Source organism: Balearica regulorum, chromosome 12 (genome assembly GCF_011004875.1).
Source record: "Balearica regulorum gibbericeps isolate bBalReg1 chromosome 12, bBalReg1.pri, whole genome shotgun sequence".
Classification (NCBI taxonomy): domain Eukaryota; kingdom Metazoa; phylum Chordata; class Aves; order Gruiformes; family Gruidae; genus Balearica; species Balearica regulorum.
The window spans coordinates 5,729,808-5,754,841 of record NC_046195.1 but is presented as its reverse complement, the minus strand read 5'-3'; the positions used below and the strand labels follow the sequence as shown (position 1 = coordinate 5,754,841).

Here is a 25,034-nt window from a genome sequence, read left to right as displayed (position 1 = left end):
ATCTTCAGTCCTAGGAGTTAAAAGACCTTGCAAAAGAGAAATAAAGTTCATAAAACTTTCCCACTTAAACAAACTGATCAAAATACATTTTAATGAAGTAAACATCAAAGCTGAGAAGCTGATGTGATAGAAGCATTTAAAGGAACTAGACAGACATTTTAAAACATAGGGCCCCTAGCTCAGCAGTAGAAAAACTAACAGGAAATCGAAATTTTCCTTCATTATCATGGAACAAGTAACTTAGGAATTACAACATAGGTTTTTAGTTTTGTATTTAAGAAGGGGTGAGGCTACATACATCCCACTGAAACAAATTGTCCTCATCTGGTTTGTCCATGGATACATCAGAAATCGAAACATAAGATGTTTTAGTTGCTAGGAAGTCCATTGGAATTTCATGGAAGATTTGGTTCCTCTCTCTTACTGTCATTTCCTTTCTCAGCAGGGGTGAATCAACATAAACCACTTTAGCTGGTTTGCTACCTTTTAAAGAATGGAAAGGGATTTAGTACATATTAAATGAAAGGAAAAAAGATTGTTGTATCATTTAAATAACAAATCTTTCAACTTCCAATTATGGTCAAATCCATTCCACATTCACACTAGATGAAAAACTATCCTCTCATTCATTAACAACAGAAAATAAAAGTATGTCTAGATACAGTGTGAATTATTAGGATCCTGCAGCAGCAACACACACCACATTAAGAGTCAATCATATTTTAAATGCTGTATAAATAGAGAATTTCTAAAATAATTTAGGATACATCATTCCTTATACTGCATAATCAAATATATTCCATTTTCCAAGAAGATCTTTTTTTCTTCCTTTGATGAACCTCACTGGTTTTGGTTTTTTTTAAGTCTCATTGTCCCAAAATGATGGCTGCAGTTTATATTTCTTCTAATCAGTAACTATGTCCGGGCTCTGCTGCCCCACTCTTGCCTTTACACCTTAACACACTTACACATGAGTAATTCATAGATTCATCCAAAAATAACAGCAATACCCTGCCCTATATTATACAGAAAGCAAAGGCACATGGTGAACATTATAAAAAAATATTAAAAAAATTGTTGATAAAAAAAAATCATTAATGCAAGTGGTGAGTTTCAGGGAAGGCAGAAAAGGAAGGAGAGGAGAAACTGTTCAAGAAACAGTATATATTGCTAACATATTCTGAATGCCCTTTAGGTGTTAACTTTAGATCTAAACAGTAAGTTTTAAAACTGTAAAGCTGATATAAAAGGAGTCAGGCATAACTTTACAGATAAAGTAAGTCAATTTCATGTAGGAAAGTGCAACATTTCTACGATTTGCAGATATCTGACAGCTTTTTTACTACTATTCAGAAGTCTGCTATACAAATTTGTGTGAAATGCACGCAACACAGACATTCCAAGACAACAACCATTATAAATACTCATAATGAAAAAACCCTAGTGTATTTAAAAACAAACAAAAAACAAATCCGAAAGGGGAGCAAGAGAGGAAAATCTATACTCCTATTACCGATGGAGTGCTTCACAACTAAAGTATAGCACTCAGATAAGTTAATCAGTTTATTCAAAACATTTTTGTTGCAAATGGGAAAAGTAATCTCCATAGACATTAATCATTTATTCATTATTATACGATGTAAATAGGTCCTTTTAATACCAGAAAATGTTTGCTCTTTGTTTTTTCATAAAACTTCATAAAAACTTTTTTAACTTACGGAAATCAGTTCACTTGATAATTTTAACAGCTTCATGCAGTTCTTTTCTTTCCAAGAAGCCAAGCTTAGTTTTGAAAAGCTAAAGGACATTTAACTGATTTGTTTTTCCCCCCAAGTGGAAAACAGCTGTTATGTCCAAAATCCGTGTTAACGGTGATACCTCTAAAGATTGTTACTATTCTAAGTAACAAGGTGGAACACGGTGTAGAAAACTATCAAATCACCTTACTATCAGCTTTCCTCCTTCAAAACACAAGACAAACCATAGCAATGGATTTTTAAAGTTCATTTTTTATGATAACTTCGATTAAACTAATCATTTCTCTTCACAACACAAAGGCCCCTAATTCCTTATCAGACAACAGCTGAAAAGTATTAACTTCAGATTTTCACCCTTTAAGATGTATGAACTAAGTAAGTCAAGTTTTATTACTTTTATTCCTTAAATTAAAAACATGGAAGTACTTAAGAGTAACTATTTTCTTATAGCTGCATTCTAGAGTGGTGCTGCTTCAGAAGAGGTAAAAATCTGACCTTATATTTACAATTACTATTTTCATTAACTTTACTTTCTTTCTTTTTTAAATAAAACCAAAATTAAACTATTCTATTATTGTATGAACTAAACCAGAGCACCTTCTACCTTCCTGCAGTTGGTTTTACTAGATTTTCTAATTTCCTGTTTTTCAGGCAGCTCAAAAAGCATTATGAGAATATATAAAGGTCTTCATGGACAAAAATGTAGTTTTTATAACAAAAACATAATATACCTGCAACAGGGATCATCTTAATACAAACTGGAATTTCCCATTGTTCCTTGTAGTTTAGTCCATGATTATTCAGTAAAGTAAATAATGATTGATTACTTAAAACAACTTGAGGAAAGTACTTCAAAGCAAGTTTTTCTGCATTTGAATCTGAGCTAATATCCTAAACAGAAAAAAGTTACATCTTTAAAGGTTTTTAAGAAAGACACATACACATATTTAAACGCAAAGAAAACCCCTAAACCCAAATAAACATGGATTACCTGCCCCCCTTCTCCCCCCACCCCCCAACACCCCAAGCCCAAATACCATGACAGTGCTAGGCTTCAGAATCAAATGAAAAAGCAAAAAATTCCCCTGAAAGTTTTTGGCTGAATGTTATGCATCCACCTTGCAGCACAAGAAAATATATCTTCTTAACTTGTACCTTTCAGGTCATTGCTATTAATTTGAATTACTAAGTTGAACAGCAATTTGGATGATTATGAAATATGGGAGTGCATTGCAGAAGAAAAAAAACCCAAACAGATTCACTCACACATACAGATGTTCTCACGAGTCAATGAACAGCACAATAAAGACATCTAACATTAAAGTATGGTTAAGACTGCACAGTTGTTTGAATAGAGATTACATACAAAGAATCTTAAAGCAAATATAGAAACATAAAGAATAAAAATTCAGAACTGAAATGATAAAATTATTAAGCATTACGAGTACAGGTTTCTATGAAGAGAAGAGGCTGGGAACGCTCACAAGGTGGGAGAAAACCACCAAGGACTAAGAAGATAATGGAAGCCCAGGAGCACTGAGGACCATGAGAGAGAAATAAGAAAATTCTAGCTAGTTCTTTTTTCTGCCACCTCAGACATCATCAGAAACATTCTCTGTTTATAGCTGTAACATCTCTTGAGGTATGTACCATTCTCCTATATCACCTCTGCTACTGTCTCAAGCAAAAGTGTCTTTGCAATCACAGTGCCTCTGTTGAAAGTTTGGGGTTTGATATGTGAACTCCTTAAATTAGTGGATAACAAATTATCTGGAATAGAGAGTCACAAAATCTGAATTCTACAGAATGAAAAACTCACTGACATTCTCTGTGGAAGTACACAATCAGAAACATCGGACATTTAAAAGTAAGGTGGAATGGAATCTAAAAACTGGTCATCTCAGAATTGGAGTTTATGCTGTTTAGCAAAAGAAATTCCCAGGGTAAGCTAACCTAATTGACTTTTCAGAAAACTAGACAGTCTAAAGTAGTTCTTCTTAACCTCAGGACTTCTTTTGTAAATCAGAAGCCTGTACATCTACATGCATTTGTATGTATGTATACACGCTCACGCACAGAGGTGCCAGCTTGGAAACTGCAAAACAAAGTTTCAAATGAACAACACTGTAATAATTTCATCTAGATTTCACAGACAGCGTGTTCCAATTTCAGGACCTCTCCCCTTCAAGACGCACTAGGTTCAAAAGGTAGTAACTCAGTGTTTGAAGAGGGCAGCGTGATTGCTATAAACAAAATACTAAACAAATAATAATACAGTATATGTTCTTATGCTACAAGATGTGTAAGATTAGGAAGAAAAAAATGAAAAAAAAAAGAATGCTGCACATAAAAAGGATCAAACTGCTCTTCTCTGCAAAGTATGCCTTAAAAATCACGATATAAAGGCTACTTACATTGTGCATAACAGAAGCCTTTTTTTCTGGAGTTATAATAGATGTAACAGTTTTATAATCTGTGGGCAGCTGAACAGTCATGGTAGGGAAATCTGTTTTACCACGTCTTGCTGTACCCTTGAAGAAATCAAGCAGCATCAGAAAATAGCTTTAACTGAAATCACACTGACTCAACATTGCACATCTTATAATAAAAAATATGAAGAATTTATGCAGGTGCATTATAAAGTCAGTATTAAATTAAAAAATATACTATTTATGTAATCTTTTTATTGCAAACTTACAGTGAATGGTGTTAACAGCCTTACTACCAATTTCATTAACAATTTTTATTATAAATTATAACCCCTAACCCAAGCACTGAGTAATACTTGTTAAAAACCTCAATCCTTGCATAACACAATACAGATGTAATTCTACTTATTTGAAAATAACACGTATACGTAAGATATTACCATCACAAGAAGATTTTTTTCCAGCCTAAAGGTCAACTGCGTATGAAATTTTCCTCCCATGATACTCATGATCTCCTGGAGCGTGTAAAACTCAGGATACTTTTGCACATGTCCAATACAAGCGCGAAATAATTCCTAACATAAAAAGAAAAAAAATAGTTTATGCATTTGTATCTTTCCTAAGAATTTAATTGAAAAAAGTTTTTTTCTGCAATTGCATTTGCATATACTTTTTGTAGAGAATACAGATATATTTAGCAGACTATTGCTAACAAACTTGGGTCAACTTTTCCAGTTAGAGATAGTATTTAAAAATCTTAGAGATACCAGTACAACTCTATACTAATCTTACAATCACCAGTATCAGGACTGAAACTTATTCTAAATTCTCCTCAACCCTTCATGATATGCCAGGCTAACAATGTACGCATAGAGGCTCAGACCAATCATAAAAAAAAAAAAGTTTAGTACTGTTTGAACTGTGCTAAACCACACAATTATTTTATTTTCAGTTTATTTACCTTGGTTTTTAGAGAGACTAGTTTTTTTTGTGTTACTACCTAATTTACACTAGACTAAAGTAAAAGTTGCAAAGGTAAAGACATAGGAAGATTCCGTATGTGTTGAAACTTTCATTTCAACTCTAGATCCCAAGATAATTTTTTCTGATATCTGAATTACATATTTAAGGCATTTAGGTTTTATTTATTAACTAGAATGAATTATTTCTGCAAGTTTTGTTAAAACCTAAATGTGTCTCCGTTTCAATTTTTACTCAGGATATCAACTATAAATAGGACTTCAAGTTTGGAGACACATTTTGCGACCAGATGACAAGATCATTGAGAAGAATAGACACAAGTGTAAGATATCAAATGACAAAGCCAATCCCAATTTTTAGAAAAAAAGTAAGACTTTTGTCCTCACGTGTGCCCAAACAGTGTGTTAATGGGAGAACAAATTTATCCTCTGCATAAAAAAACATGTAAGAAAGTGTTATGGTGAAATAGAAGCAATTCTCCTGAATTTACCTAAGTGTTCTACTCTTCAGTAAAAACAAGCAAGAACAAGTCAACCGAATAATGGGAAAGTTTAACAAACCTGTATTCTGGAATTCTTTTCCTGAAATGTGCTCTTAAACAAAGAACGATATTTGAAGTTCCATTAATGTTTGATTATTTAGAATCATCAAAGTGCATATTTAACACAGCATGAACTTGCAGATGATAACGATTAAAACCTGAGTAACCTCTGATTAAAGTGACTGTGTAACATGCTACTGTGGAGGAAAGCTTAACATTTTGTGTATGCAGTGTATATTCAGGACCTTAACATTCTATTTACGTAGTGTATCTTTAGGAGCAGTTTGTTAATGTAAATGCACACTTAAAATGTAATTTGTCCCTTCCGAAATATAAAGATGTCATTTACTTAATTGATGACTAAATCTCTGTACAGTATTGTATTCAATGATCTCACTTATATGGTATCCTTATGGCTACAATAAACCATGGGCCAAGCCATGCTGCACAACATAAGGGAAATGGCAACTTCTCATGTCTAATCCCAACACGGAATCAGCAGAAGTTCAGGGAACATCACATCCTGTGAGCAGTACCTATGTATCTTAATCACGAACCCAATACGATTATTTAATAAGACAATTAAACACAGTATTGATAATTACCTCAGTGTAACGCAGTGCATCTTCAGAGATGGCATCATAATCTTGGGAGCAGCTTTTTGCAGCATTTTGGGCAAATTTAATAAACTCTGCAATTTCACTGTTTACCACTTCTTTCATTTGCTGGGTGGAAAGAAAAAAATAATCTATTTTTAAGACAGAATGGAATCCTCTAGGCTAGGTAACCAGCAAAATTTCCAGAGAGGTAATACACGTGACAGTATGAAGGAAGGCACAGATTCCACATGCTGCTCAATTTGGCAAGTCTTTGCATATGTTCAGAGTTTCACTTAAGTAAAAAAAAATAAAAAATTGCAAGGTCCATTTCCTTAAAAAAAAAAATTCAACACCAACAAAACACCACCTGCAAGAAACAGCAAGCTTCTTTTGATCATACATTGGCAGTTTATAAAAGTAAAGGTTACAAGACCTTGTTGGAGCAAGCAGACATGACAGAGTGACAAAGATATCTGAGCTCTGACTTTATAAGTAATTACATTATAAGTAACAACACCACAGTAGGTACTGATTTGCCTGGGAATGACATTCCCATTGTTACAGAATAAAATACAGGAATTAGCATTAACAAGGAAGCATAGGAAACCAAATGCAATTGCTCAAAAACGTTTGCTGATTAATTACATTATACAGGATTCAACTACAAGACACTTCTAACCAACAGGAGATGTAGCCTTTCACTATTTAAACAACAATGTTGAGACTAAGCAGCAAGTGTGAACTTGTGCCTTTCTACTCCCATAAGCACTGATGTGGCAAGCATGGAAGGTCAAGGCACAGGTCCCTTCACATGCTAATGAAGAAAGCTCCCATTAAAGGATGCTGTCAAAGATCACATCAAAATGCATCCATCTCTTAACATTATACAAGACTGCTACATGCCATTATGAAATGCAAAAAAACCCCACAGTAAGGTCAACTCTTAACATCCTTCTTATTAAAAAAACCTGAGTGTTTTGGAGGTGGGTGGGTGTTTGATCAGCTATCACAGATCTACACTTACCATCAGCTGTTTAGACTACGACTAAAAAAAAAAACTCAGAAAAAAATTCCACAAAACCCCCACTCACTTTCAATGAAATAACCAAATATACTTTCAATTTATACTAAAAATGTTATCCTGAATACTTTAAACCTTTATTACCATTCATAATACTATGTTAAAAGGAAATTATGACAAATGGAATTGAAAAAACATTTTTGCTACATTTTCCTTAACTCTTTGTAACAAAGAAGTTGTATGACTCCCTCTGTGATGTTCATACATACATATATGTACACTTACCAGATATGTGCATAATTCTCTTTGACTTGCTGCATTAACTTGAAAATGGTTTATTTTTTTTGAGTACTTAGTCATCAGATATAAGTATGTTTTCTGCTCCTTCTCAGTCAAACAAGAGGTAAATGGATAGGGGAGTCTAGGTTCTGGAAAAGGATGATCATCACTTGTGCTTTTAGCCTCCACCTCAACCGGATCTGCAGCCTGCATGCTACAAGTCTGTCTGTTTTCTGAAGAGTTTGCCAACGCCTCCACATTTTTCTTTGCCTCTCTGAAAAAAAAGCAATAAATGACAGAACTTGCACTTTTAATATAAGTATTAATATGTCAGAATTAATAAAGGCAGTCATGCAAGCCTAAATTTCAAATCCAGCAAAATGCACTGTGAGATACTATACTCTTCCAATTCCTAGTCTATGTCATAGGAATTTTCTTATACTGAAACTTCACCTGGACAATCAGACTAACCCTTAGTACCAACAGCAGGTTTGCCACTGGTATAAAGAAAAAAAAAATTATTTTTTAAAACCAAAATAGTGACTATATTGGTCTGTATACTCAATACGGATGTGACAAGCTAAATATGAAACTGATTCTTTGTCCTGGAAACATGCATTATTAATGGAAAGATAGAGACCCTTAACATTTCATCATTCACTGACAGCTGGTGTTCAGAAACCGTTTGCACTCAGAAAGCTCTAATTTAGGAGTCAAAGTTATGATAGTAAAGGAGAAAGACTTCACTAGAAAAGGCGTTTCCTTCCACTGTAAAAGAAGTAAATTAATACTACTTAATTTTAACAATAGAAATTCCAGATTTCAATGAAGAAATTCCTAAAAACAGAGTACACAATTCAAGAATTTCACTTTCTAAACAGTGCTGAAATCAGTGGCAAAAATACTATCGGGCTAAGGCGTAGCTGCCCTAACAACAAAGAAGTATCATTATAAAGCTGATTCTTAAAAGGCCATCTTAGCCCTCCTGCTCTACTTAAAATAACTGTTCTTAAGAGAGAATATATTTAAGGTTAACAAAATGAACATTAACTGCTGATCTTGGAAAAAGCATATTTTTAAGATATGATTTCAGCAGTAGAAAACATCTCAAGTGTTATTCAAACCCAACAGTATCACGTCCACAGTTCTTAATAATACTTCACAGCTGTCTCTCTGAATACGAGAATGTGTCCATCCTTGTGGCACAAACTGGCAAATTTAATTAAGCTGCAGCAGTGACAAGATGCTGACTCAGATATGCCAATGTAGGAATATCAAGAAATTCTAGCAGCTTAAATTGGCTATATTCAGCACTGAATGAAATGGCAGCACATCAAGATCATTTCAGCATGCAGTGCTGTCACAGTCTTCATCAGGGTGCAAACCAAAATAATCTGACAGAGCTTTTCTGTCCATATTTATAGCATTATACTTTATTTGAGCTGATGGCTTAAATTCTTGCCCTTCATTTTATCAGCAACCTGCCTTCATAGCTTCTATAGTGAGAATACATACACTTTAGTACATATCTATCACAAACCCCAATATAAAAATTGACAAATTTCCTCCAGCTTTTACTTTCACGTTTGCCCCAACATGTTCCATTTCTGTTCCTCTTGACTATGGCCACACAACTCAGTTCTATCAATTTCTGAATTTTTTCTGGCTGCAACCTTTCTTCTGGCTATAAACTCACTTCTACCATACACAACTGAACACAATCCCACCCTTGAGTGCAGTCATGTCTACTCCAGAAACACTTTTTCCACATAATCTAAAGGAAGAATCCCACAGTAATATCCAGTGTACCCAGTAGCAAGCTGTGAGGGCTGTGCTCTTCTCTGCCAGTTGAGGGAAAGTTGCTCCAACAGAGATGAACCAGAAAAACCTTCTCTAGCTAAAAATGTGGGATACAGAAAGTCATGTTATGTAGACTGGTATTCCCCTCAAATATGCGTTCGCGGTGTCAGTTCACAAAAATACAGTAATTCCCCTTTACAACAAATTATTTCTCCACACGCTGAATTCCCCATTAACAGCACAGTAGCTACACCTCGGTCTCCCATCCACATTCTTTGTGGTGTGAATGTTCATTCACAAGACACTTGCCACTGGTAACTCCCTTATGACCTCTTAAAACAACCCAATAGCATAAATACATTCCTCCAACTTCTGAAACTTGGCAGCATGAGCTATGCTTTTCACTATGTGAAACAAATGTTGATTCTACTTCATCAACTTAAGAAAATAAAATGGACATCAAAACTGCACAATCAATACTACCTGTACCACCTGTGTTCACATAATATCATTTTCTGTTCTTCAGCTAACACTTTCCTACAGTTTCTTCATTACTCAAGGAATTAATTGCATCTCCACTGCACCTAAGACACTGTTGGATCTATGTAAACAGTGCTGGCTACTTCCAAAAGACAGAAGTAAAAAGGATTTCAATGTACACTATCATCAGCCTTCTACAGAGTGCAAAGACATGGACAGACAGCAAGACATTAATTCCTAAAAATAATTAGGTCTGGTTCATGGGTTACACAATCCTTACCGTGACCAGTTAAGAATGTGGGTCAGACTTCATCCCTCTTTGGTACATTAGAGAAAGCAAAAAACAACAAGCACCGCCCCCCAAAAAACCAACCCAAACCTCACCCCAAAACCCCCAAAATACCACCCCATACTCTAAAAGACACAAAAGACCAGAGGTCCCAACCTAGACTCTTCCCGCTTTCAGAGGTTTCACGAGAGGCAAAGCACAGACCAACTGCTGACCAAGGAGCTGGTAACAAATCCTCGCCCACGGGATAACACGCAGGTTACCCTCAAAACAGTAAGGGTATGTATCAATAGGATGATGACAAACAGCACAAAATTATAACATAACAGAATATACCTGTTTGATAAATGCCATAGGTCAGACAAGCTTGGAGCCAATGAATATTTTTCATAAATTTCATGTGAGAAAAATACTTCACTGCCATTTTTTGGTGAAATATCCCTGATAACAAGAAACAAAAACAAAACAAGAACATTGCAATACACAAAAAATTAAAAGCCACATTTGCCCTGGAAAAACAAAGAACAAATTTATTAATTTAAATAAATGTAATTTATTACAAAAAAAATAAATAGGAGGCTACCTACACAGTGTTTCCACATTCCCTCTTTACAGAAGTTAAATATACACTAATTCCCTACTAGGAATTTCAACAGTAAAATACGCATGTCCTTCACAGTCCAAAAAGCACGATCTTAATTAATACAGGGTATAAATGCTAGAAATGGCAAGAGCAATTCTGATGGAGTCACACACTTACAGATGTTCATTGATCAGAACATTCAGTTGAACTTGCTGGAATTTTAAGAATACAATAATCTTGGGTTTAATTTTTCAGAAGAGAGCTATTTTGTCTTCTACACAGACCTTACCCTCTAAACTATCCTTTTTCATTTTTTTTTTAGTATAGCCCTTCCAGTGTACAGGGTTTATACAATGCCAATCTTCCCAAACTACTCTGAAAGGCACGAGGAAAGATTTATTTCTGTCTTCCTCACAAATAAACTAATTCAAAGCCAACTCACCTCTCTAGGCTTAAAAACCCAAATTACTTCTTTGTAGGGTTTTTATTAAAAACAAGAACAACGTCACTGCCCCAAATCCATATCGTGGATACTACTTAATTGTTCCTCGTTTCTGAACACACGCAAACATACAGCCTAACTCTTCCTCAAGGAAAGCGCACTCGCTCCTCCCCCCTTCCACTGAGAGAACAACAAAAGATGGCGCCGCCTCCCCCTCCCTCAGCGACGGAGCGGAGCCAGGCGGGGGCGGGAACTCAGGCGCGCCCCGCTCCCTCCGGGCGCATGCGGCTCCCCGCCGCGCAGCGGGCTGGGCGGCGCGTTCTCCTCTCGGCGGGGCAGTGTGAAGCGAGGGGACATCTTCCCGCCCCTGCTTTTCAGACGCGCCCTGCTAGGTTAGGGGGAGAGGAGGAAGCGTACTTACCAGGTCAGCAACGGGCCCTGGGCCGCCATCTTGACGGACCCCTCGGGGGAGCCCATTTGCCGGTTCCTCGTCTCTCTGCCGCGTGAGCCTGCCTCACGGCATTGGCCAATCAGCGTAGCAGAGCGGCTGGCGCGCGGGATCAGGTGCTCTGAGCCAGCCAATGGCAACATGGGCTCGAGCAGCTGCAGGAGGGGCTGCAGCGGCCATCTTGTGGCAGGCGGTATCGCTGCGGAGTGGCGGCGAGGGCGCGGAGGGTGCGGCGGCGCAGCCGAGGCCAGTGCCAATGCCAGCCCCGTCCCGCCTCGCCGGGAGATGAAACGTGTCTAAAGCCTCTCCGCGCTGTGGGCTCCGCTCCGACTCCACGTTCTTCACTAAGGTGTGGCCCTGACCAGATGTTGGGTGCCTCGAGCGGCAGTTCCCGCCCTGGGTGTGCAGAGGCGGCTGGGCCGGGCTCTGCCGGGCGGCTCGTCCCTGGGGGGCGGATTGGGACTGCGTGTGAGAGGGCTGAGATGCCCCGCGGAGGTTGCTGCATGTATCAGCTTTCCTCCTCTTTGGGGCTTTCAGTTTTCCTGGCTCACTTCCCACTTGTTAACATGTGGGCAGAGCCTTAAAACCTTTTTTCTGATGATCAAGGTTCCCAATGTGGTAAAATGTGAAATTCAGATATTCTCAGTACCTGTAGGTCTAGGTGATGGAAACTCATTTGCTTGTGGTTTTCTAAGAAAAGGTGATCCCCTTCACAACTCTGCAGGTGGAGAAATTAAGAGGGAAGTGAGGCAGCATGAAGCAATCAAAGGATTCACAGCGCTTAGTCCTGTAACTAAAACTCTGGGCACTATACACAAATACTGAGATGATACAGAATGATGTCCGAACCCACCAACAAAGGAGTCTCTTCAGCTTGCTTACAGATCAGTTTTAAGACGTTTGATTTTAATTTTGCCCTTTTTTGGTTTGTGTATCTCAGAGAAGTGGAAAGATTTCTGTCTCCCTACTGGATCCACCCAGAGCCCAGTCCTGGATGTAGCTTTGTTAGGAGTAATGTTACTTCAAAACCCAGGTATGGTAACAGTTACATAGCTGAATGATTAGAAAACTTAGATTGTGAATGTGGCAGGCTAAATCTTACTTCAGTCTGCATCTCTCTAAAACCTGCAGCGTGTTTTGGGTTTTTTTAATAGTGCTACTTTCTATGTGTGATCTTTTTACTTCCATGGCATAAACATGAACATCAGGAAACACCTTTTCAATGTGAGGGTGACTGAGCACTGGCACAGGTTGCCTAGAGAGGTTGTGGAGTCTCTATTCTTGGGGATACTTAAAAGCTGTCTGGACACGGTCCTGGGCAGCTGGCTCTAGGTGGCCCTGCTTGTGACCTCTGGAGGTCCCCACCAACCTCAGCCATTATGTGATTTTGTGAAATAGTTGGGGGCCAAACCCACCATCTCCTAACCTAGAGTTTAGCTTTCCTTATGGGTGGGCATGGGATCCCTTGATTTGTCTCTCACTTCAGAAAAATTGCTGCATTTTACATTGAACATACATAGTTGTTGCCTAACCTATATCTTGGTGGTTAGGAACTCTCCTGTGAGTGCAAAGATTGAGCAGGCATCATGTCCTGAGGCTGAGAAAATTAAATCTGGATTTTCAGATCAGCCTCAAAGACTCCTTTAGTCATAGAACTGCTGTAGAACAAATGGCACTACTTAGTGCTACAGTTCTAAGGCGGCAATCACTTCCACTAATCTTTGTAGACTTGATCTGTAGGTGAAGGCTGTTTCCAGATACAGTGCTTCAAAGATGAATGCCAGTACCTATTTCTGGATCATGGTCAGGCGTATAAACACCGAGCTGTTAAAGCTCTGTCAAGACTGAGGCATTTCTGGGTAGGTGCAGAAGTAGAATTTTACGTGCCTGAAGTCTTAAGACCAAGTGTGCTGCTGACATCAGGTGCTTCCAAAGTTAGCACAGCAGAGAGGAGTTGCAACTTTGAATTTTGATGCCTAAATTATATTAAAACCTCAATTTTGATACCCAAATCCTCATATAGATCTAGCCCGAAGTGGTATTTTGCAAAGTCACTGGGAAGGCCTTAAGCCAGATTTCTTGTACCTTGCGCTTGATGCAGTGAACCGTGATTTCAAACAAGAAAACACCTTCAAGGAGAGGGAAGCTAGATTAATCCACATTCATTCTGAGGAGGTTTAAAGCTCTCCTTGGCCAAAAGGGGAGCTTAAAAGGTGCTCGGGAGTCTGGTTTCCCCACTGCCAAACATTACTTGATGGATGTGCTAAAGAGCTCTGATATATGTGCTTGGAAGCACAGCCTAATTTTGTAACAGTGCACTCCTTAAGGAATAAATCTAATAAACCATGATTCAGAAAAACAAACAAGATGCTACTGACAAAAAATGAAGACAGATTTTTCCATTAGAAGCTGAAGTTTTATTACAGGATAACAGTACATAAAGCACATCTAAAATCGATGTGTTCAATGCACTTAATAAAGGTAATGTAATATTAAAGGTACAGTTTCTAAGTACAATATAACAACATTCATATTAGAATGAAAATTGGAGTATTTAAAAGACAACATTAAATCTCTTATTTTTACAGTCATATTTACAAAATGAATCAAAATACTTTTTTTCGGGACTGAGTAAAATAACAAACTTGAATATAAGCAGGCTATCGTAAGAGTGAGTTGGAAAGGTCCATGAAAGTGAAAAGTTAAGTGATTGGGTAAAGATCATTAGCAAAGGTTTAGTACAATACCACTTTACTATTCCTCTTGATGGCTTACATTTTATTGTGGCTAGAAAAGGAATTTATACATACTGTACACATAACAGCATATATTTACATGTACAGTATAATTGCATTTAAACTTTTGTGTATTTACAGAAATTTGAGCATATTACTCAACGAGGTTTTTGAAGTCTATGTGCTTAATCTTCAAACCGATGTATATTTGTAATCAGCATTTATTCTGGTCTTACGTTGAACATTTAGTAAACAGGGAGCACACATGTTAACCAAATGGTTTTGCATAAATATATCAAACTATTAAAATTAAAACAATAGGGATAACGTGTTCCTAGCATTATGTATAGGTTAGTACATACAAATTTAAGAGCAAGTCCTCTTCTCTTTGAAAATATCAAAAGGTGACTTAAATCAACAAGGGAAAATAAAATTGTCATGGCTTATATTTAAATAAGATTGTAGCTTCAAGAGGTTTTTATAATTGTCCTGATAGTGTTTGCAATTAAACATTCCACTTATGAAAATATACCCATGGTGCAGTAAAATTTTTATTTATTTTTAGGACAACAGTATGTTTGCTGTTTAAAAAAAATTATTTATATATATATATTCCTTGGATTGAGGGTATAAAAGCAGTGCATGGAAGCCAAGAATCATGGCTTTAAAATTCACTACCTTCTATTATCAAAAAGTGCAGTAAACAGAAACATTGTATTTAATAAATTGTTCAAAAATCTTTGCTAAAGATCTTATAAATTCAGTAATATTACAGAAAAATTCTAATAAATATTTAAAAGGTTAATTACCTCCTTAGTTAGATATTTGATATCCATCAGTTTTTAAGAATTAACATGAAAACAGTATCTAGAGTGAAAGGAACAGGGGATAGGAATACTTTTAAGAGCACATGACTACGTAAATTAAGGTATACATGAAAAATAAAAACAAAACCCCCAGACCTGACAAAACGTTGCAAATTCCACTTCTTAATTAACTTTAGTTGCTAACGGCTGTCCTTGGATATGTATGCATGGTTTATAAAGCATATCCAAGGACTGAATTTAGCCATGCATCTATCATGGAAGATTTACAGAAAATTCCTATTTACAGTAACTGGAGTTAAGTGTGTAGGCATGGCCTAGTAACATCCGCAGTCTGAGTGTGTACAGATCCTATTTAAAGTGAAGAGGGAGGAAGGCACCCAGCAGAATAACATCTATAAATATCAGATACAGCGACAGGGTAGAACACTCCCGACAAGCCAAATAACTACCTCCCTTTCAGACAGACAGCATATTGTAATTACTTTAAACTGGCAGATGAGATTTTTTTTTTTTTCTGATACAATACAGGCAGACTGTTTTAGTGACCGAAAGGATAACAAGCTGGACAGAACATTTTTTTAATAATGTTAATAATTAATAATGTTAATAATGTAGAAAAAAATTCTACATTTGATATCAAGTATCTGTACCGGTGAAGTAATTTTCTCCTTATTAAATATACTATAGAATAATTTATATAATGACACTATGCATTTAAAGAGAAAACCATGTCCCAAATCTTGTACTCTGATACAGGTACTTGTTGGGCATATGTTGGTGTGTATATATATATATACAGAAATATATATATATTTATATATAGTTATACTCAGTGAAATTAACAAGACCCAAAGGTGGTATTGTCTAGGAATAAAAGGGGTTTGTTTGCTTTTGTTCACAAAAGTAACTTACCTAGCACCACACATCAGAAAAACACAAAAATAGCACACTCTAGTTCTAAACAGCTATGTCTAAAATAGATTATATAGTAAAACAGATATTATACAGCATAATGTGGTATTTGATAAACAGATAAATATTTGCACTGTGTAGGCTGTTTATAGTATAACTTTATCTATACAGAATGAAAGCAAAAAGTTAACTGTATAGAGGTGAGCAGAACAACATTAAATATTATGACTCCAAAGCAGAGACAAAGTTAGAGTTGAAAGAATAGAGCAAGATAAAATGTTTACAGGCCATTACAAGTCCTTAAATTAGTAGTAAAATAAGGAATCAGTTGCTCAAGTTTAAGAAAGCAGTAAACAAGAGATTGCATTTACATGCAGATGTCTAAAACTTGTATTTCTTTTAAATCTATGCACAAAAAGTCATTTGTTTTTATTGCTTGACATTCAGTTATGGCTAGAGTATTTTTAACCTTTTTTTTTTTGTACTTTGGAAACAAGAATATTGTTAAAGGTGCCATAAAAATGGACAACATTGAAAACAGTTTGCAAATAAACCACCTAACACTGCAGTTCTTTATACAATTTAAAAAGCCTTGTCTGGGGTTTGTCATATGTTAAATATATTTAATCTGGGAAAATACATTGTAGCTTGAAGCCTCCCATTGGCCCAAACATCCAATACAAAAACACATCTCCAGAAAAGGAGCAGGCAGACAATACAGTTACATATAAAGAAGCAGCCAGTTAATGTCCTAATAGTTTAAATATTTACCACTGTTCTGTAACTTGTTTCTAAATCAATGTAGAAATGAGGAACATTTTGGATTTAGAAAGGTGTACAGTACGTATGCCTTTTTGTGAAATAAAATTCACTGTATTGCTTATGAATTCTCTGCATTAGGTGTAGATAGCGTTACAGATTGCAAGTTCCTGTAAAGTTTGTGCATCTACATTAAGACTCTGTGGGGTAATTTAGGGTAGCGTTTCTCAAACTGAAAGTCACAACCATTTGAAAAAGTTGCCAAAGTGTTTAGATTATTATCAAAATGCGATGTCAGGCAAACATAGCTCGGTTCTCCAGCGCAGAGCATATGGTTGTGCTGGCTGCAGATGAGTGTGCTGGCCAGGGAACTCGTCCCGCTTACCGGATGCAGCTCAGTCTCTCCAGCGTGGAGGAGCTGGAAGAGCCAGCTGTTGGCTGCAAGCATTTGCAGTAGCCATGGAGTTACTAAGTACTAGCAGCAGCTCAGTTCCTTTAGCTAGGAAACGCTGCCAGTAATTACAGCTGGTTTGTACTCCCAGTCCCAGAAAAAGTTAATTCCAACACAGAGAGCCCTGTGACGAAATACAGCCCAGAGGGATTGTGCTTTCAGAAAGCTTGAGAAACACTGACTTATAGGAAAACAAATACACAAAGGACATATTAACACTGAAGACATGCAGACGTTAACAAAAAGGTGTGACGTCACACATCAGGTTGAACAACGCGATTGTGAAGTTCAGCCTGAAGAAGTAATGAGATTGTGAGGGAAGACATACGAATGAATATTGTGGCAGAAGAAATGAACCTATGAGTATTGATCTGAAGCCTTTATCATGTTTTGTTTCTTATTTGGATAGCCTACTTATTGCTATAAAGTTATTGCTATATTCTACCAATGATAAAGGCAAAAAGAAAAAAAAAGATAAGCAGCAACATTACATATGAAAAAGGTAGAATACAGCTTTTATTTTGATGTTAAAATTCTATTTAGTACCTGAATAAAGTTCCAAAGATAGACTGTATATTATCCTAAATGTTACGTATTTTTCCTCTCAAGTCTGGTGACTTAGCATTATTTAGCAAGCTATTATCACAGTACTAGGATTAAAGCACATACTGCAATGATTTTTAAATAAATACTCATTTAAATTTTAAAACTTTTGTTGTTGTATTTGGTATCCATATGCATTTGCCCTCATTTCCACCAAATGATTTACTGACAGGAATATTTAAGCATAAAGAAAATAGGAGGCTAATATTCAAATATATTCATAGATGAAACTTTTAAAGTAATAAATATTAGTATTAATAACAAAAAATAATTCTAATAGTTATATTTCTCCAGGTAAGGAAAATAAAGATGTTTCTTCTGTGCAATCTGAATCAGCTCACAAAAGTAGAATTTAATATACTGAATACTCAAGAGAAAATTGCTTATTATTTTTGGATATTGGATAGTAAATGCTGTTTCTGACATTTACGTTAGTAAGTTTATCTACACTAGGGAGTTTAGGCATGTGTAGAGAAAAAAATACACATTGTTTGCATGCACAGCTTATACTGTGCACCCTGATTTGTTCATCAAGTACAGACTAGGAAACGTCTCTGCTAATCAAAAAACAAAGATATTTTAAGGTTTGGATCACCCCACCACAAAGTTAAAACATCTTATAGTTTGTACATATTAACAGTATGTTTAATTGATATGCACTTACGTAAAGCATAGGTTCTGTTGTGAATCAGCAATAGGAATTTTCTTCTACTCAAGATGCCAGAACACAAACTGATCAAGGGGTCATACTCACTAAGCAGTTGCCTGCCTTGGAAGGCCATTCCAAGCTAAACTTGACCGCCAGCTTGTAAAACCTTAAGAAAGGTTTCCCTATTTATTAAGCAACCTAAAGTAAACAACTGGAAGCCATATGCCCAGTGAAAAAACCCTCAGTAACCTAAGATACTGGAGAACTGATGCTTTTTGCAAGAAGACAGACATGTTTGATGGAGAAATTCACTCTCTTCCCAGTCTAACCAAAGCCTTGAAATCTTGCCTATTTTTTTTTGGTAGTTGCTTATTTACTTTTCTACTTGCATTTTCAAAAGAATGTGAAGCCATAAAACAAGGCTCATTGGGACAGGCTTCCAGAATCCTACAGTTTGGCACTTGGAGACTGCCTAGACATTGCTGGGTTTTGCTGCCATTGTAATCACTTAGAATTGCTGTAGCTGATGTACTAGATATGAAAATGTCTTCAGCCTGAGTCAGGTTTTTTGCTTTACCATGAAGCATATGCAACAATGACAGACAACGTCCGAATTGTTGTGCTTGTATTCCTGTAGGTCTGTGGTCCTTTCTAGGTGACGTCATTGCTGAAACCTAATCGTTATCTTTTCATTCTTACTGTGCTATGATAAACTGATTTGTTTTCTTTGACAATAATTTAAATACTGAAAATCCATTTTCTATTGCAAAACACTGAAATTCAGCTGGAAAAATAGTCCTATCATTATAAAAATGTCCAGAGGGTATTGAAATTAATTTCAATAATTTATTTAATAGGTCAGCATTAATTTATTTTCTAAAGTAGAATTGCAAAACCTTTGCGCTGTTTGGTGTACTTTTGTTTTAAACAAAGTAAAGACCAAAGAGCTGCTATACTGCAAAACTGAGCAAGAGAATGAGGCACGCATAGAGCATTTAGTTAAAAAAAAAAAAAATCCAGTTCTCTGGTGCGTGGAGGGGAGGGGGAAAGGAAGAAATACTAGCATATTTTTTAAAAAGTAATTTGTTCCACCAGTGGTACTGGCCACCCTGTTGAAGAGTTTTAGAAGATCCCTGAGCACATTAGTTTCTGACTCTTAAACCCAGCCCCAAAATGTTAGGGCTTCTGATGTTGATAACGAGATGGATTGTCATTCACAGTTAAGTCAATCATAAGGTGCTTATCTATTTACCCTTTTTTCACCAATCAGCACAAAGAACTGTCAGAAAATAACTTTTATTTTTCTTTTTGAAACAATAAAAGGGCACAAAATTTAAACAATCAGTGTTTTGTAACAGTGGTTTAGGATTATTATCTGGCTGCCCCTCAACAACAGACAAGTGATTCAATCGACATTCCTTAGCAAAAAAAAAAAAAAAAGGAAAAGAAAAAGAAAAAAAGGCAAAAAAAAAAAAAAAAAAGAAAAATCCTGTACAAATATGTATTTTTCCCTGAGGGATCAAGGTTACACCCGCAAGTGCTCTATGTACATATTGCACTGTAGAGGAATGAAGAACATGTGCAAAAAAAGCAACAATGATTGAAGCTTACTAATCAAACCTTTTAATCATGACTGCTATGTCATCTTGCATTTTGGAATGTCGGAACACAGCTATTCCTTTAATCTAAAATGTAAAAAAAAAAAAAAAAAAAGAAAGAAAAAGAAAAACACACCTCTACTACTATGGCACATTCAATGAAATAAAAAGTTTTCCAAAGACAAATAGACAAATTCCATCAAGAAAATAATACAAAGTTCGTTCATTTGTTTTTTTTTTTGTTTTTTAGAAAAATTACATTACTTTCTTTCATTGTTTCACATTACAAAATCTTTTTTTTTTTTAATGTTTACACAAATCACATTTTATTGCAGGAATATTTCAAGTGCCATCAAACATTTATAGAAGGGTTAAAAAAATAGAAGTCTCTCTAAAGTGGTCCAGACAAGGCTTTGTATAGAATAAATCTTTTTTTCCACCTTCTATTTTTGACTTAAGTATTTTGAATACATTTTCTTTATTCCATTGACACTTAACAGCCTAGAAGCAGCCATTCGCACGTACCCACGCATATATTCATGTGTGCACACAAATGTACTCTCTCACACACACAGGTGCACATACACACACAGATATCTTGGTATCCATACTAAGATAGATAAGCTTTAATAAAGAACAACCAAACTTAAAAACAGCCTCCCTTTTCACCTAATCCCGTAGTTTTTAAAATGTCAAACAATGCTGGAGATGTTGAAGTGTATTAGGGTGGTTTAAATGACAGATAGTATCTCTTTCCTAGAAAGCCAGAAAACATCTCTGTGGATAGATGTAACACCCAATGAAAATAAATCTCTTTGCAGACTTCAAGGAACAGGTTATTCAAAACCAATATATTATTCCTTTATCTATGTTTTTGTTGGTAGTGAACTGGGCAGATTATGAAAATACTCATGTGAATATCCATTGACCTGAAATATGTTTTTTAACTGAATATTTCGTTGATCATCTGATACCAGGCCATAGTCCCAGAGGTTCTGCAGCGTGCGTTTCCTCTGCTGCGTTGGGTTCTTACATGGCCACTGCTCTGAACTTACTCTGTGTCCCCTTTCATAAAAGCTTCCTTGGCAACAGAAGTCTTATCAGTGCATCTGCCATGCTGTATCCCTTTTTTTCCCCTGTCTACAAAGAGCAAAACAAAAATGATATTCTCTAATTGTGATCAGGAAAGCAGAGTTACTTGGGATATATACGCACAGCCGGATTTAACAAGACACCAGTACCCAGGAGCTCCCATGGACAAAAATGACAGGACTTTCTGGCCTGGAAGATCACATCACAAGCTGTTTTCAGATGCAAAGGGCTTTCAGCTAAGGCCCTATCTGGCACCTTTCTATGGTTATGTATTTTATTAGTAAATGCTCCAAAAGTCTGTGTTGTCAATGACTTATGGGTGTAAATATGCTGAACTAGATACCAAAGAAAACCATTAGATCCCAGACTGGACCTGGGTAAAGTACTAATATTCATCAGGAAAAGGTCAGAAAAGGACATGACTAAAAGTTAATCCCCAAATATTTTGCCTGGTAGTCTACTTATTGTCAGAAGTAGGAGTTGTATCTCGCTCTAAAAAATGCAGATCTTACTTCATTAGTTGACACTGAAATTAAGTTTAGTTGATCTTTACAGGACTAGCACCTAAGGCTGGTCACATTCAGAAAACATTTGTTAGTTAAACGGATTGCTTTAAAAATAGGAACACACGTTAGAATGAAAGTACCATATCATGCCAGTTACTCCAATAAAGTAAACAATGATTCTAGGAAAAGTGTCTCAGTGGGACTGGAGAGAGCACGTGCTGGGCTGTGAGACGCCTCTTTGGGAGCAGGCAGGATGGAGCAGTAAAGGCACGGCTCTGTGGACCTTTTCCAAAAGCCCTCTCATGCCTCCATCCCAGTGCTCAGGGAGGTGCAGGTGTTCCCCTCCTGTACTCCAGGGACATACTGCTTTGAAGGGGAAACATACAATGCTCATCTCCGCCTCCTTTCCAAGCACAGAAAGGAGATGAGTGACAGCTGTAAGCTCCCCTGATGTGGCAGATGATAAAATTTTTAATACATTTTAATACAATTTGACCCCAAAGGAAACGTGTTTAAAGCATAGAAGAAACCTCTGTTTTGCTTATAATAACCCACTGACCTAATTCTTTTTAAAATAGTTAGGCTTCATTGTGCTTCTATTAACTTCTGTTCCGTCTTAACAACTATAATGTCTGTAAGAGACTGTTTATCCTTGGAAATTAAATCAGTGGAGCACATTCTGTCTCATTCCTGTTTCTTTTTTTAAAGTTCCTGGCTTTTACATACTTCTTCAGAAACTTCATTTGCGTAGACCTACAAGGCATCCAGTTCTACATCCTCATCTCATCGAAACCAGTTACACATCTCTGGCTCAAACAGCCACAGTTCATTTTGTGATATCGTTTATTGTGAATCTGTTTCCTTCAGAACTAGGTTTACTTGCCAGATGTGCTCAGAGACAGTATTCTTCCTGAAGGGAATGGTAATGAGTAATAATAGAGACTGCAAGATTGGGCTTATTGGTTGGTTATGCAATATGGGAATCCCAGTTTCAGAATTACAGAATGCAGATTTATGATATTAGTGATTTCTAGGCATTATACAGAGTACCAAAAAATGCTTTCTAGCAACAGTGTGCCTTTACTTTGTTAGTCCTCATCTGATAAACTTTAAAGTGCATCTTCTTAAATAAGGAGAGCAATGGACTTCTCTGTTCAGCTACGTGAAATTGAACTGCTGGATACTGGAAGAACATGGGTCAGTGTCTCATCTCACTAAAGTCAAGGACAAACCTCCTATGGATTTTGATAGGCTAGGGTTTGGACTTTGAAGGCATTGTTTACAATATGGAGTACAAAAGTATGTACTATTATGTATAAAAATTACTTTTCCACAGACGTATCATACACACATACTTTTACTGTAGATACAGACTTGAGTAAATACCTTCAAACCTGGATTTATGGTGGGCAGAAATACACTTTATTTAATAGCTTGGTTTTCAAGGATGCTGTGTTACTCATTTGTAAATGATTTGTAATTGCTTAGTTTAACTTTGACCACAGAAACTCAGCGCCTCTGAAAATGAGGATTTTGACTTGTGCACCTAAATCTGAATTTAGGTATGTAATTTTAAACATCCAGGTTTGAAACCTTTGAAAATAAAAGTACCTTTGAAATTAACAGCTGAAAAGCTGATTTTAATTTAGAAAATTGTCATTATTTTCAACTCCTTAAAAAAATCTGTGTAACCATTTCAGGATATGACCAGCCTCTCTTTAAAAGTAACATGGAAAACAGCAGCATAAATACCTCCCAATGTACCAGTACCTGCCAAACCTTTTTCAGTTAAACTTGAATTTCTGGTGCACATGCAACACAACAATGAACACGCTAGCATTTAATTTAAAGAAAAAGGTGCAAAATGAAAGTGCCTTATCAATTCAACAAGAAAAGCTATACCAGTAACTACATTTTATATTAATTAAAACAATATATAAACAATATCTCTTTTGCTATATATAGTCTTCATGCCCATTTACCCTGTAATATATTATAATGCTATTGTTGCTATTGCTATGGACCCTTTTCATGCCGTCCTGTCTACTGGCAAAAGTGGTAGGTGAAAAAAATCGTCCTTCATGAAACAATGAGAAAGTTGTGCAAACTGATGCTGAAATCTCTGCAATGCACACCAGTCGCTGATTACTAGGTGGACTCTGTTCTGATCAACAAATTGATTGTTCTGTCAAAAGTCTGGGCAGTGAACTACAAGAGAAAACAACCTTCTGACATTAGTACCCTCAGTCTGTGTAAACAGAGGTCAAGGATTGAGAAGTTGAGACAGAAAAAGGGTCCATATCTGTAGGCATAATGGAAATCATATGCATGAGAAAAACAAGTTCAACTTTGTTTCATTGTTTCCCATCCTTCGCCTGACCCCGACCGCCAAGAGATGTGCAGTGTGTTGGCTCCCTAGGTCTGTGCAGGGCCATATAAAGTGTCTTGGTTTTCTTTCTTTTTTTTTTTTTTTCTTTTTTTTTCTTTTCCTTTCTTTTGTTTTAATGTTTGTACTTCGAACATTCTAGAAGTGCTTAGCTGATACGTTTACCCATCAATTTGCATCGCTGGCTCAAATTCTGAAGTGAACAACTCCTTGTAAAGTGGAGGAAAATGAAGTCGTACAATGTCTGGGTATATTGCTTTAAATGCCATAAGCTTTTCTGTATGTCGTCCGCACAGTGCTCTTAAAGTAGACACTTTGCATATTAACTGTAAAACAAATGAACAGAAGTCATACGGTCATATGTATGGAACCAGGCCTCCCAGTCTTACTCTTAGGATCAGAGCTCTCCCAAACACTTTGAGATAACTTCAATAGTTTACCTTAACAATGACATTTCAGATGCATAGTCTTGGATGCTTGTTATGTTAGATTTAAAAAAAAAAAAAAAAGGAAGCCCCCTAAAAAGCTATGCAAGTAATGGATTAATGCTATTTGTGAAATAATATTTTAAGTTCCTAGGAAAATGTATCATTAGGTTTCCTCACTTGCCTACCAAGCACTGGATTGATAGAGAAGTATTTCATGGCTGGACCTTCATTCACACAACTTAGTCATTCTCTTGGAAGAAGGCAGTCCTGACTACTTTTAAACCTACTGTGAATAATATGGAGGGAACGGGCAATGCAATATGTTAGGCTTTTTTAATTTATGGCAAACAAGGTGAAAAGGAACAGACCAGAAAATTCTGTACTTCAAAAATATGACTAGGGTACTCCCTGAACTTACTAAGTTATTTTTCAATCAAAT

The 25,034-nt window shown here is 36.4% G+C and overlaps 2 protein-coding genes and 1 long non-coding RNA gene across 14 annotated transcripts in view; 1 reads left to right on the top strand and 2 right to left on the bottom strand.

Moving 5' to 3' along the window:
- The window catches only part of ICE2 (interactor of little elongation complex ELL subunit 2), a 39,791-nt gene extending 28,050 nt beyond the window's left edge, over positions 1–11,741 (bottom strand). For 5 of the 6 annotated variants that reach the window (XM_075764648.1, XM_075764649.1, XM_075764652.1 and 2 more), the window contains exons 1-8: positions 11,623–11,741; positions 10,513–10,617; positions 7,614–7,881; positions 6,314–6,433; positions 4,627–4,761; positions 4,172–4,288; positions 2,489–2,648; positions 299–483 (exon numbers count right to left, since the gene is read on the bottom strand). In XM_075764648.1, coding sequence (XP_075620763.1) covers positions 299–483; positions 2,489–2,648; positions 4,172–4,288; positions 4,627–4,761; positions 6,314–6,433; positions 7,614–7,881; positions 10,513–10,617; positions 11,623–11,678 — 1,146 coding nt within the window. In that variant the 5' untranslated portion in view covers positions 11,679–11,741. Of the gene's footprint in view, positions 1–298; positions 484–2,488; positions 2,649–4,171; positions 4,289–4,626; positions 4,762–6,313; positions 6,434–7,613; positions 7,882–10,512; positions 10,618–11,201; positions 11,403–11,622 lie in introns of those variants that run through there. The other variant, XM_075764653.1, reaches the window with a different exon arrangement.
- Positions 11,677–25,034, top strand: part of LOC142603509 (uncharacterized) — a 28,546-nt gene continuing 15,188 nt past the window's right edge. For all 5 annotated transcript variants that reach the window (XR_012837452.1, XR_012837456.1, XR_012837455.1 and 2 more), the window contains exons 1-2: positions 11,677–11,998; positions 12,590–12,682. This is a non-coding gene — a long non-coding RNA (uncharacterized LOC142603509). The remainder of the gene's footprint in view (positions 11,999–12,589; positions 12,683–25,034) is intronic.
- Positions 16,585–25,034, bottom strand: part of RORA (RAR related orphan receptor A) — a 376,296-nt gene continuing 367,846 nt past the window's right edge. For all 3 annotated transcript variants that reach the window (XM_075764654.1, XM_075764656.1, XM_075764655.1), the window contains one exon: positions 16,585–24,493. In XM_075764654.1, coding sequence (XP_075620769.1) covers positions 24,329–24,493 — 165 coding nt within the window. In that variant the 3' untranslated portion in view covers positions 16,585–24,328. The remainder of the gene's footprint in view (positions 24,494–25,034) is intronic.